Below are 13539 nucleotides of genomic sequence, written 5' to 3'. Positions count from 1 at the left end.
TAGCAGTATAGTGTCTGTCAGTTATTGTAAATGTCATGCATAGAAAACTGTGAGTTTTTTCAGGGCTTAACATGATAGTCAGTTTCTACATTGTCACTTGTAACTGAAATGGTTGTGATACTCACTGCACCTCATCTTTGAAACACTCGAGAAGCTGTTTCTGAATTTTTTAAACATGCTTACACCCATATTATTCTGTTCAATGGAGATTATCACTGACAAAAGGATGGTACTGCCATGTACATTCTAAGATCAAAGTTACAATGGAGTTAAAAATAAATTAAGCCCTGTTTCTGCAAATTGTCTTTTCTTCAAATTTTTAAGTGAACATTGTAGTGGTGGTATCATATTTATCAAAATTATGCTCTTAACCCTGTACAGAAAAGATCTCCCATGCCTCTCACCAGTCACCTACCACCCACTGCCTCTCTCATACCCACCATCGGGCCACAAAGGAGCACTCCCCTTGTGACTCAGTAATAGCCAGAACTGGAGCAACTTAGGTATATTCTCCACCAGGGTATGACAACCTCTCACCAGGCCCTGAAATGAGAAATAGCCTACCCAATATCCCTGTCCATCCCTGTTCCATCCCTGCTTCCAAACTCTTGCCTCATGGGTCATATCCTTGCAATAGTCCTAGGTGCAAGAGCTGTCCCATACATCCTCCCACCTCGATCTAGTGCAGTCCAGTCACAGGCATCTTATATCACATAAAAGATATGGCTACCTGTAAAAGCAATCATGACCTACAAACAAAGCTGCAGGTACTATGCTGATTTCTACGAGGGCGTGACAACCAACATACTTTCTGTTTGCATGAATGGCCACTGACAAACTGTTACTAAGAGGCAGCTGAACCACTCAGTTGCCAAACATGCTGCCCAACACAAATGTGCTTCATTCCAATGACTATTTCACAGCCTGTGCCATAATGAATCTTTCCTACCAACACAATCTTTACTGAGCTGCACAGATGGGAACTCTCTGCAGTATATCGTATTTTCCTGCAACATTGTGGCCTCAACCTGTGCCAGTCTCTGTCCTTCACCTGCCTATTGGATTCCCTGCTTCCACGCCAGCAATCTATAGCCTCCTATTCCACCAACATACCCACTAGTCTTTCTCTCCCTCCTCTACTTCTCTCTTTCTCTAGTCCTCCCCACCCTCTCAAACCTCTCAACTGCACCTAGAAATCCTACCCTGTCCTCACCAAGTCCCTGTGAGCTTCTACAGACAGCACCACACCTTCCTCCACCCCTACCACGCTATCCCTCCCCTCCCCATACCACGCTATCCCTCCCCTCCCCGCCCCAGCCACCCAGCCCCCTCATTAATTCTATAAGCCACAGATGGTGCCACCTTGAGGCGCGTTTGCTGTAACCAGTCTGGCCTCAGTGTGACCAGAGACTGTTAATATTTTTTGCGATCTCAGATACAGTGAGTCACTTAAAGGGATCTTCAAAAGTAAGAAATTCCTTACAGTGCCGCCAGTACATATTTGTAGAAGTGTAAAAGATTTTAAATCGTAAGCAGTACAGAAGTGTAAATAAAGAAGTGTAACACAGCCTGTTTCACATGTGGATCAAATATTTAACAAACTTTGAGTATCGGGAAAGTTCACACGGCTTTGAAGAAGTGTCGTTATTAATTAGTGTATTTGTTTATTAAAGAAAATCTCGGGGGATTAGATTATCTTCATTTCCACCATATTTGTGGTGTCACCGCCAGGCACCACACTTACTAGGTGGTAGCTTAAATCGGCCGCGGTCCATTAGTACATGTCGGACCCGCATGTCGCCACTGTCAGGATCGAGCGCCACCACCCGCCAGGTCTCGAGAGACATACTACCACTCGCCCCAGTTGTACGACGACGTTGCTAGTGACCACACTGACGAAGCCTTTCTCTCATTTGCCGAGAGACAGTTAGAATAGCCTTCAGCTAAGTTAATGGCTACGACGTAGCAAGGCGCCATTAACCATTTGTAACGTTGCATGTACCTCAAGATAGAGTCTCACTTGTATCATCCAGAATGCTGTATACCAAAGGACAATATAAAAGTTAAGTGTTCTAGTAGCTACGTTCTTTTCTTTATCACATTCATTACGAATCCTGTTCCAGACTTAACGCCAGACGGCGTGAGTTGACGCGTGCCCTTTCGGCTACTTCACTGTGGACTGGCTGCCTTAACAGTCCACTACAATATTACTGATAAATAATTTAGATAAATTGTGTTTTTGTTACTGTTATGAGAAATTAGGACTTCATTTGTAACATGTCCACAATCCAAAACACATCTTGTCATTGGCGAGTGAATAAATAAATTTTCTCATGTTAGCGGTTTGAGACCCCCCCCCCCCCCCTCTTAAGCTTCGTTTTTACATTGTTACTTATAAAAGTGTTCTCAAAATACATTTTTTTCTTTTTACACCTCACTTTTTTCTTCCCACCACCAAACTAACTAACTTAATCAACTATTTTGTTTTTACGTACAGATATGACATAGAACATGCAAGATTTGAAGATTTGGAAGAGGACCCAGAATGCCAGAATGCTGAACATACGTAAGACAGTTATTTATTTATTTATTTATTTATTTATTTATTGTACTGATATAACAATAAAAAATAAAATTTTGAAATTGGAGAATATTAATTAGCACTTCACATTATGTGCATAGTACTGCATTAGCTATTCAAGTTACTATTGACATCAGCAGTAGCATTTAGCAGATTTATTTCCACAGGTACTGTGCGGCATGTACTCGAAGAAAAATGCGAGAAGAAAATGAAAAACCAATTGTCTGCAATAAACTAGATTCTGAGTCTCGAAATCATGAGGTGAACTACTATTAGAACAAGTTATATCTGTTTAAACACTGTGTTTGATGCATAAAAATACTAAAATTATGAAAACCCTTCTTCGCTAGGTACACTATGGTTCTGTGAGGTGGAGAAATGAAGACTATCAGATAGGTTCCAGTGTGTATCTTAGGCCAGGAACTTTTAAATTCAAGCGTGTTGCTGCACCCAAGGATCAGAAAAACAGAGATAAAGAGGTAAGGGCTTATTTTCTGTAATGGTTGTTTCCTTTGTTTGTCTCATTGTGGTTTTCACACCCACTATAAGGTGGTTATGAGGTTTATATACACAACTGAGGGCCTCCCTTGGTATTTGTCAGGATTATTGCAGTCTTTGGGTCCATGTGGTACAGAAATATGTGAACTGAGAGTTACTAACCATCGCCACTTTATTTGTACAAGGACGTGTATAATAACATGCTCACTACGCCAACATGTCAGAACAGTCAGACGTCCTAGCACGAACAAATGCCAATTTGTCAAGACTCCATTATGAGCTGAAAAAGACATAAATTCTGGTGAAACCATGCACATTGGAAACAGTTCTGCCCATGCTTGTGGCCGGTGATGCACCGAAACTACAGTGGAGGTGCTTTGTGCTGGTGTATGCGAACACCATAACACATCAGCATTCCATAATAAAGCCAGCTTGCACTCATACTTGCACATGGTGGTTGTCCAAATCTGTGATCCTTAAATCACACCCCCAAACAAGATGACCTGCTGAAAGTGACTGGGTTTCATGAATCTGTTTCACCAGGTGTGGCATCAGAAGACATTGCAATGATTATCTCACTTGCCGACATAGTAACAATTGGTGCTGATGAGCGGGCTGTTAAAATCACAGCTTGGTACATGACACATGCTGTAGACACAAGAAAAATTAATAAAAGTAAGAACAACACCATACTGACAATTAAGGATGGATTAACGTTATTAGAAGATTCGAAAGACTTAATCGTATTTGCTGCTCAAATGAAATTTAACTCATTGTTAGCATCATCATATTTTCTTGGATATCCACAATTAAATCATTTTCCTTTGGAAACGTTGTCAGGGAATGGTTTGCATATGTTAGTGTATATTATTCATTATAGTAAACAGGTAACATTCTTGTTAATGGGAACTTTCCAGCTGCAAGAAAAGTAGGTGAAAATTCAGAAGGCACATCAAACATACCACAACATAAATCCTCCTGCGAACCAGGAGAGCTTCTGTAAAGTTTGGAACATAGGAGACGAGGTACTGGCAGAAGTAAAGCTGTGAGGATGGGGCGTGACTCGTGCTTGGGTAGCTCATATGGTAGAGCACTTGCCCGCGAAAGGCAAAGGTCCCAAGTTAGAGTCTTGGTCCGGCACACAGTTTTAATCTGCCAAAAAAGTTTCAATCCTTTAACTGATGCATGACATGAAGGCCTTCTTGTTGGCAATGATTGGGTAAGTATAAACTTTATACATTTCAAAATTATGCTTTAATGTAGCAGTGGGTATAGAAACAATAACAGTTAATTCACCTCTAGTCATTAAAGAGTGTATTGCAGTTAACTTGTACTAAGCATATAAATTATAAGACCTTAGCCAGCTTCATCCTGACCCACAACTTCTTCACTTTTGAAGGCCAGACATACCAACAATTAAAGGGAACAGCCATGGGTACCAGGATGGCCCCCTCGTACGCCAGCCTATTCATGGGTCGCCTAGAGGAAGCCTTCTTGGTTACCCAGGCCTGCCAACCCAAAGTTTGGTACAGATTTATTGATGACATCTTCATGATCTGGACTCACAGTGAAGAAGAACTCCAGAATTTCCTCTCCAACCTCAACTCCTTTGGTTCCATCAGATTCACCTGGTCCTACTCCAAATCCCACGCCACTTTCCTTAATGTTGACCTCCATCTGTCCAATGGCCAGCTTCACATGTCCGTCCATATCAAACCCACCAACAAGCAACAGTACCTCCATTATGACAGCTGCCACCCATTCCACATCAAACGGTCCCTTCCCTACAGCCTAGGTCTTCGTGGCAAACGAATCTGCTCCAGTCCGGAATCCCTGAACCATTACACCAACAACCTGAAAACAGCTTTCGCATCCCATAACTACCCTCCCGGCCTGGTACAGAAGCAAATAACCAGAGCCACTTCCTCATCTCCTCAAACCCAGAACCTCCCACAGAAGAACCACAAAAGTGCCCCACTTGTGACAGGATAATTTCCGGGACTGAATCAGACTCTGAATGTGGCTCTCCAGCAGGGATACGACTTCCTCAAATCCTGCCCTGAAATGAGATCCATCCTTCATGAAATCCTCCCCACTCCACCAAGAGTGTCTTTCCACCGTCCACCTAACCTTCGTAACCTCTTAGATCATCCCTATGAAATCCCCAAACCACCTTCCCTACCCTCTGGCTCCTACCCTTGTAACCGCCCCCGGTGTAAAACCTGTCCCATGCACCCTCCCACCACCACCTACTCCAGTCCTGTAACCCAGAAGGTGTAAACGATCAAAGGCAGAGCCACGTGTGGAAGCTCCCACGTGATTTACCAACTGACCTGCCTACTCTGTGAAGCTTTCTATGTGGGAATGACCAGCAACAAACTGTCCATTCGCATGAATGGACACAGGCAGACAGTGTTTGTTGGTAATGAGGATCACCCTGTGGCTAAACATGCCTTGGTGCACGGCCAGCACATCTTGGCACAGTGTTACACCGTCCGGGTTATCTGGATACTTCCCACCAACACCAACCTATCCGAACTCCGGAGATGGGAACTTGCTCTTCAATATATCCTCTCTTCACGTTACCCACCAGGCCTCAATCTCCCCTAATTTCAAGTTGCTGCCACTCATACCTCACCTGTCTTTCAACAACATCTTTGCCTCTGTACTTCCACCTCGACTGACATCTCTGCCCAAACTCTGTCTTTAAATATGTCTGTTTGTGTCTGTATATGTGTGGATGGATATATGTGTGTGTGCGCGAGTGTATACCCCCTTTTTTCCCCCTAAGGTAAGTCTTTCCGCTCCCGGGATTGGAATGACTCCTTACCCTCTCCCTTAAAACCCACATCCTTTCGTCTTTCCCTCTCCTTCCCTCTTTCCTGATGAGGCAACAGTTTGTTGCGAAAGCTTGAATTTTGTGTGTATGTTTGTGTTTGTTTGTGTGTCTATCGACCTGCCAGCGCTTTCGTTTGGTAAGTCACATCATCTTTGTTTTTAGATATAATTAACGTAGTAAGTTATACTAGATGTTGCATGTAACTTACTTTCCGTTAATAGGAATATCTGTAAGACTTGGTCTGAATCCAAGAGCAAAATTCTTGAGCAATCTTTTGAACTATTTTGTAGAGTTGTTCCCTAAATTAAGAGCGTCAATTCTAGCATTTGACGGACTGTCAGTAATTCTTAAAAGCAGGGAATCTAAATCTAAGTGAACACTCACAAGATTTAATCATTCGAACAGCTCTTGTATGGTTGCATTCATCTCACCACAAATCATGTTGAAATGTTTAATAAATTGCTTTACAATTTGTTCAGTAGAAACTGTGAGATTAGTAATGGTTCTTTGCATATTCCTTAATACAATTATTTCACATCGCCTGTACACCCTGGGAAAAACCCAAGAATTTTTAGAATTTTGGAAATTTTTCATTGTTTTAGTTTTCAGTTAAAGTTTTGTCATTTTGACTGGTAAGAACTGATATTTTGACAAAGAATTTTACTTTAGAAAACTAAAGTGCTGGGTAGATCTGCGCTGCTGTATAAAACCTTAACCATTCAAAGGGTTCATAACTTTTATGGTTCCAAGAGGAAGTATACTGTCACTTAACATGGAAAAAGTGTACTTTCACCCTGGAAAAATGTGTTTTTTAAATGAGAAGGCTGGGAAAAATCATTTTCTTTATCCACGTATACACCCTGTTTCATTAGACTGGTTAACTGAATTTCTTCTAGACAGTTGTTAAAGGGCTAAAATCTTGTCTTTAATGTCCAGTAGATCTCGTCTTGTTAAAGTACCAAATATAGTATGAAGGGTACTTCCTCCAAAATCAAACCGGGCAAGTTTGCGCCTAATGAAGGTTTTGTATGGCAAAAGATTTAAGAAACAGTTAAACTCTTTGTGATAATTAGGAAATGTGGACTCCACTTGCATTTTGGTGGTGATCCAGTTGCTATACACGGCATTCCCATTTCCAAAACTGTGTTATTATCTTTGGCTAAACGAATCATATTAATTTTCTGCTTAACAAAATTGAATTGTTGAATCTCACTCAAAAGTTATTTAAGTGCAAGCTTAGAATTGTTTGTTGAAACGATCACGGCTGACCGTTGTTGAAACAAAACACCTGTTGTTTGTGGTACTGCTACTACTATAGCATTAATGGAAAATATTGTCATAGTAAAAACTAGAATTACAGTAAACATGGATAATTAATTCTAAACACTAGAGTTAAATAATGAATATAATACAAACGTGTCTCTGGTGGTAACCTGTGGAATAAGATTTACTTACATGTTATGTAACACCTGCAATCTATATTTGCACAACACATTCACATATGCACATCGTTGTGGCGTAACAAGCTAGCTACGCCACACTGAGAAGTAGCCGGAAGGGCACGCGTCAACTCTCGCCGTCTTGCGTTAAGTCTGAAACAGGATACGTGATGAAAGCTATAAAGAAAAGAACGGAGCTTCTCGTATACTTATCTTTAATTTCTTGTTGTACATTGCTCTTGATAATACAAGTGAGACTCTCTCCAGATATGGTTAATGGCGCCTTGCTAGGTCGTAGCCATGGACTTAGCTGAAGGCTATTCTAACTGTCTCTCGGCAAATGAGAGAAAAGCTTCGTACGTGTAGTCCCTAGCAATGTCGTCCGTACAACTGGGGCGAGTGCTAGTCCGTCTCTCTAGACCTGCCGTGTGGTGGCGCTCGGTCTACGATCACACAGTGGCGACACGCGGGTCCGACATGTACTAATGGACCGCGGCCGATTTAAAGCTACCACCTAGCAAGTGTGGTGTCTAGCGGTGACACCACACACATGACTGGGAAATAAACACGTTTTAAACTCATTCACACTACACGTGTCTATGAAGATGGTAGGGGTGTCTGGGACTAGATTGATTGGTCTTTTGCGATGCCTCACTCTCGAAGTCTCAACTGTAACCTCATACTGCTCATGTCCTGGATTCAGGAACAGCTGGTCAGTCTCTCATTCCTTGGTGTCGTCTCGTGATGCTAGAGGAAGTCTACCTACAAATGGCTTTACATGATTGACATGAACGATAAACAAATAAAAAGGTAGTTGGAGTATAAGAGTGACATGCAACAATATCTCTAAGATTGGTTACTGTCCTTTCCAAAACTTCTAAACAGTTTGACGTGACTCTTGTTTAATGCTATGTTGCTCAAGTATACAAGATCTATGACTGAATACTGTGACACAACTGCTTGGCAATCATGTTGTTTCGCTTGCTGCAGAGAAGGTTGGCAATTCCACTATTTCACTTCCTCCCATGTTGCCTTCAGGTTGTACACTATTTCCCTTGTATGTTCATCGCTGAGTCCAGCAGTTGATTGTGCAAAGTCCAAGGATGAACCCATTCTTCTTCCATCTACAATCTCATGATGTGTGAAGTTTTGCATTGTAAGTACTCAACGACATGCGGAAGACACAGCCCAATTGTCATGCTTGCTGACATAGTGGCTAATGATCTTAATGAGTGTTCTGTGAACTCTCTCAATGTGTCTGTTTTCCTTCTGGGTGTGCTGGTGTAGTTCTTAGTTACATTATTTGTATTAGCTTACAAGTCAGCTTAAGCAATTCACTCATGAAATTCGAGCCTTTGTCACTGATTGTCCTTAATGGTGATCTAAACTTCAGAATCAACTGTTTTACAAAAACATTAGCCACAGTTTCAGCACTTTGATCAGGTATTGGCATATTGAGAAGATATCAACATGTTTTAACATGGTCAATATACAGGGTGTCCCATTTATCTTGACCAACCTAAATAACTGTTTGTCCAGATGCAAATTACAAAATGTTTCAAGCAAATGTTCTTTAGCTGTCAAAAGGACATCAATCAGCATGATTGCCTTTGTTGTAGCTTTGTTTTTTTTACAAAGATATGAACAGCTGTATGACTTGTTTAAACGGCACCCTGTATTATTTATTCGGTATTTCATTTCCTCTCCTAAAAACCTGTTCAAAATGTATAACAGTGTACCATTCACAGTGAAATTTGTTATACAAAAAGCCAAAGCACAAAGCTTCTTTTCTGCTTTGTTTAATTGTTTGTAAGCAAATGACATTGGGTGTTCATGGCCATCAATTTCTTAAGACAAAATAGCACCAACAGAACAATTTGAAGCATCTGTTGAAAGAATGAAGTGCTTACTGAAATCAGGATAGGCTAACACTGGAGCTCTGTTAAGGCAGATTTAAGTTCTTCCATTTCCTTCATGCATTCTGTTGACCAATTGAATGCAGTTACCTTTTTCGGTAGCTGTGTCATTGGATGTGCTATATATGCATAACTGGCTCTGAAATGCCTATAGAAATTTGCTAATTTCAAGAATGATTGTAATTCCTTTAAATTCTGTGGTTCGTGAATTTCTTGACAGCTTCAATTAATTTTGTATCAGGATGGATTCCTTCACTGGTTTAAAATGCCCAAGGAAGTTCACTTGATTTTGTTCAAAGAGACATTTATCTATTGACAATGACAGATTTATGCCTTGTATACACTCGAAAACAGCTTGAAGTCTCTGAGTAGACTGCTTCATGTTTTCTCCCAAAAAAAAAAAAATTATGCTGTCGAGGTATATAAGAGCTGGTATTGGTGTGAACCCTTGTAAAACGGAATCTGTCAGGCACTGAAAGGTGGCTGGCACATTGTGAAGTCCAAATGGCATAGACAGGTATTTATTCACACTCGCTGTTGTAACAAAGTATTCTCTCGATCATCTAGATTCACTGTCGGCTGATGATATCCACTTGTTAGATCACAAACCGAAAATATTTGACATCTGCCCAAGTAATCCAGGATTTCTACCAGGTTAGGCATTCAGAGCTAGGCAGTCTACGCAAAAACAGAACTGTGGTTCTCCGAAAACAGATTTCTTCTTAACAGTGACAAGCGGTGAACACCACAGTGCAGGATCTCTTGGTTTCATAATTCCGGCTTCCAGCTGTTCTTTATCCATTTCTTCCACCAGCTAACTTTGACTGAATGGTATTCTGTAAGGTCTCAGTGAGATTAATGCTGCATCTTCAAAACAGGCGCTAAAACCTTCTGCTCTTCAACTGTCAGATGTTCTATCTTCTGCCAAATCTTGTTCTTTGCTTCATTATTAATTTTAACGCCTGACTGCAATTTTTTGGTACCACTACAAAGATCTGTCTTCATAACTGTGACATTTGAAACTCCATTTGGGATCTATATGACATCACTTCACTTATGCTTGACACTTCAGCAAATTTCATTCCTCATGACAATAAAATGTGTTCATTGCTCATGTTCACAATTGTTATTGGGACTAACTACATTCTGTCTCACCATTATGGCTACACCTACACTTTTGGCAACACAACAATGCATTTTGTCCAGTAACTCACATTTATCTGACCACTTCGTCAATAACAGAGGTCCCTTTTTTTTTTTTTGCTCCCTGGGGAGTATGCTGAGGCTGATCAATCTGCACATTGACTTGGAGGGCTTGAACTGACTTACGGGTCGGTTCAATTGATCCCAGGATGTCAGTGCTGCTGCTGCTCCTTTGAGTATGATGTGAAGAATGATTTCCTAGGGCATAGTGTCTATAGCCTAGTCTGATCCATCTATCTGCGACAAATCTCTCTGCCCTGTTAGCAGATAAAAAAATCAAACTAAAGTACACAGTCGTAGTGCATTTTGTTGTTGTAACTACTTGCACCCTCGCTGTGTATTTTTCTTGACCTAAATGTAATTCTACATAAGCCTCTCCATGGTTATGTAACTTTCTGCCATTTGATCTGTGCACCTTTATCTGTGGCGGTCTTAACTTATCCCTTTTGTCAATGTAACACCACACTTGCAAAGCATGTGCTCCTGTGTCAATTAGTAGCTTGATATATCTTCTACGATAGACAGCATCAATTAAAAAGTCATTGTCGATCTGATTTTCGGTGGAACTATACAGCAGTCACTGTCTCGTGCAGGGGGCCGACAATTTGGTGGCACGTACGTCCCCATACTTGTTTAATGATATGCCCAGTTGTCTGTTACATGCATTACTCTTTCTTTCTTGCGGCAATCTCTCGATATACGGCTCTGTATCCTCTTTGCAGCATTTATATGTTTATGACCGGGCTTGTTGCAACTGTAACATTCTGCATTTGTGTTGAATAGACGACACTCTTCTTTTTGCATATCATTCAGCCATCTTAAATGCTTCCACAAAGTCAACAGCTACTTCTACCACTTCCTGAAAGTCTTACATTGCGCCAGTCTGACTGCTTGGCTTACTTCCTCGCCATACAACCCATGAATGAATGTGTCTAAAAGTTCTCTGATCGACTTTGAACAGCTGAATGTGATTCTCATCTTCTACCAGGATGTATGTTTGATTGTTACTGTTCTGAATTATGTCGGCAAACTAATCAGTAGTTTTGTACAGTTATGAAGTTGCTCTCTGTAGAATCTGACAGCATTTTTGCATTTGAATCTCTGAACAACTGTTGCTTTGAATTCATTGTAATCTTCTGGCTTCACACAAGTGGACTCAGCACTGATGAAATCTTGTGCAGTTCCCTGAATTTTTAGTTAACCAACTGCTCATTTATCTGAATCTGTCCACGAACTCAACAAGGCAGCTTCTTTAAATTTGAACTCAACAAGGCAGCTTCTTTAAATTTATGGAAGACTACTTTTACTTCTTCCTTGGGTTTACCGCTTAACACTTGTACTGATGTCAATAATGAGAAATTCCTTGTGGGGCCAGCAGTGCAAGAACTATCATTTGACAGGTCATGTGAAAGGCTGCATGGTTTTTTAATCGCTGAATCTCTTTTCTCAAATCGTTTATAATGGTTTGGAGATAGATTGTGTTACCTGGGTTAGATTCTGACATACTGATTTATGTATGCCAACAAAATCACTATTACAGCTTAGGTTTTACAAATCCATCACTGCATTTTCTTTGGTAGCCAAATTTGAGTGGACTAACCTGAATTCCAGCATTGGATGATCCTGTGTTGTCAAATGACGTCCATGCTGCTGCTGCTGCTGCTGCTGCTACTGCTGATGATGATGATTCTCTGTGAAGATATGCCAGAAACTTGAAAATTCTTGGAAGTTCACACATTGTGGCACCTGCTCAGTACTGTAGGTTTTCCACAATTGATCCCAATACTGACACCACTACTGTTAGGTGGTTATGCAGTTTGTGTCACCAACTTAGGGCCTCCCTTGGTACTCGTCAGAATTATTGCAGGCATTGGGTCCTTGAGGTACAGAAATAAATGAACTGTGAGTATTAACCATCACCACTTCATTTCCAGAAGGACATTTATAACAACATACTCTCTTAAACTGACCCGTCACAACTGTGTTTGATGATATAGCACAAATACGGATTTGTGAAGACTCCATTGTGAGCCAAAAAAAATGGCTCTGAGCGCTATGGGACTTAACTGCTGAGGTCATCAGTCCCCTAGAACTTAGAACTACTTAAACCTACCTAACCTAAGGACACCACACACATCCATGCCCGAGGCAGGATTCGAACCTGCGACCGTAGCGGTCGCGCGGTTCCAGACTGTAGCGCCTAGAACCGCTCGGCCACTCCAGCCGGCCATTGAGCCAAAAAGACATAAATTCTGCATCCAAACCGTGCGCATTGGAAACAGTTCTTCCTGTGCAGGCGGCCAGCAGCGCGCCACAGCTAGTGTGTCCGTGCAGGCGTTCTGCGCTAGCGTATACTGACACCACACGTTGTCAGCATTCCAGGATAACAGCAGCTCGCATTCATACTCTTATGTGCCGGATGCAACCAAGCGTACAATATATCCATGCTTTAAGATAAAATGCTACATTTTGACAATAACTGAAATAAAATACAAATACACATGGTTATAGTCTAGTTTTGGTCAGTGGGGAGAGCCCATGATCTGAGTGGGTCGCATCATTCTAGATGACCCGCAATGAAGCGGATGAAGTAGTCCAATGCTGGTGGTCGAATGGCTCCAGCAGTCTCTAAGAGAGTTACGGTGCTGCCGAGAGATAAGACCCCAAACTGTTCCCTTCCACCATGGGACGAATGTAAATGGCATATAAGAACCTGGATAAACTGACCTATACAGAAGCAAAAAAGAAATAAGATAGTTTTGACCCTGTACACAACACATCCCCATATTTTATGGCTACAGTGACATCATTGTTTAAGAAAATGGCATCCCCATCAGCTATGCTTCTTAAAGTGGCCCCCCAGGGCCACCAGACAACTGCTCCGTTGATGGTGGAGGGAACTCCTTCTTCCGTTGCTCCTGTAACATCTACTTCGGGAGAAATGCCCTAAGCCATCAGGGATATTGGTCCCTACCCGTCAGCCGGAGAGGCAGCAGCCTGCTCTGGCTCCTCTTGCAAGGAAGGGGTCCCTCAGGACACTGCCTTCCACATTTTCTGCTGCTA

General features: G+C 41.5%; 1 protein-coding gene across 2 annotated transcripts in view; it reads left to right on the top strand.

Moving 5' to 3' along the window:
• LOC126262872 (DNA (cytosine-5)-methyltransferase 1-like) overlaps positions 1-13539 on the top strand; it is a 257340-nt gene that overhangs the window by 178153 nt on the left and 65648 nt on the right. For both annotated transcript variants that reach the window (XM_049959738.1, XM_049959737.1), the window contains exons 14-16: positions 2498-2566; positions 2749-2842; positions 2932-3060. In XM_049959738.1, coding sequence (XP_049815695.1) covers positions 2498-2566; positions 2749-2842; positions 2932-3060 — 292 coding nt within the window. The remainder of the gene's footprint in view (positions 1-2497; positions 2567-2748; positions 2843-2931; positions 3061-13539) is intronic.

This window comes from Schistocerca nitens, chromosome 6 (genome assembly GCF_023898315.1).
Source record: "Schistocerca nitens isolate TAMUIC-IGC-003100 chromosome 6, iqSchNite1.1, whole genome shotgun sequence".
Taxonomy (NCBI): domain Eukaryota; kingdom Metazoa; phylum Arthropoda; class Insecta; order Orthoptera; family Acrididae; genus Schistocerca; species Schistocerca nitens.
Note: the sequence above shows the minus strand (reverse complement) of the source record. Positions and strands in the feature narration are given on the sequence as shown.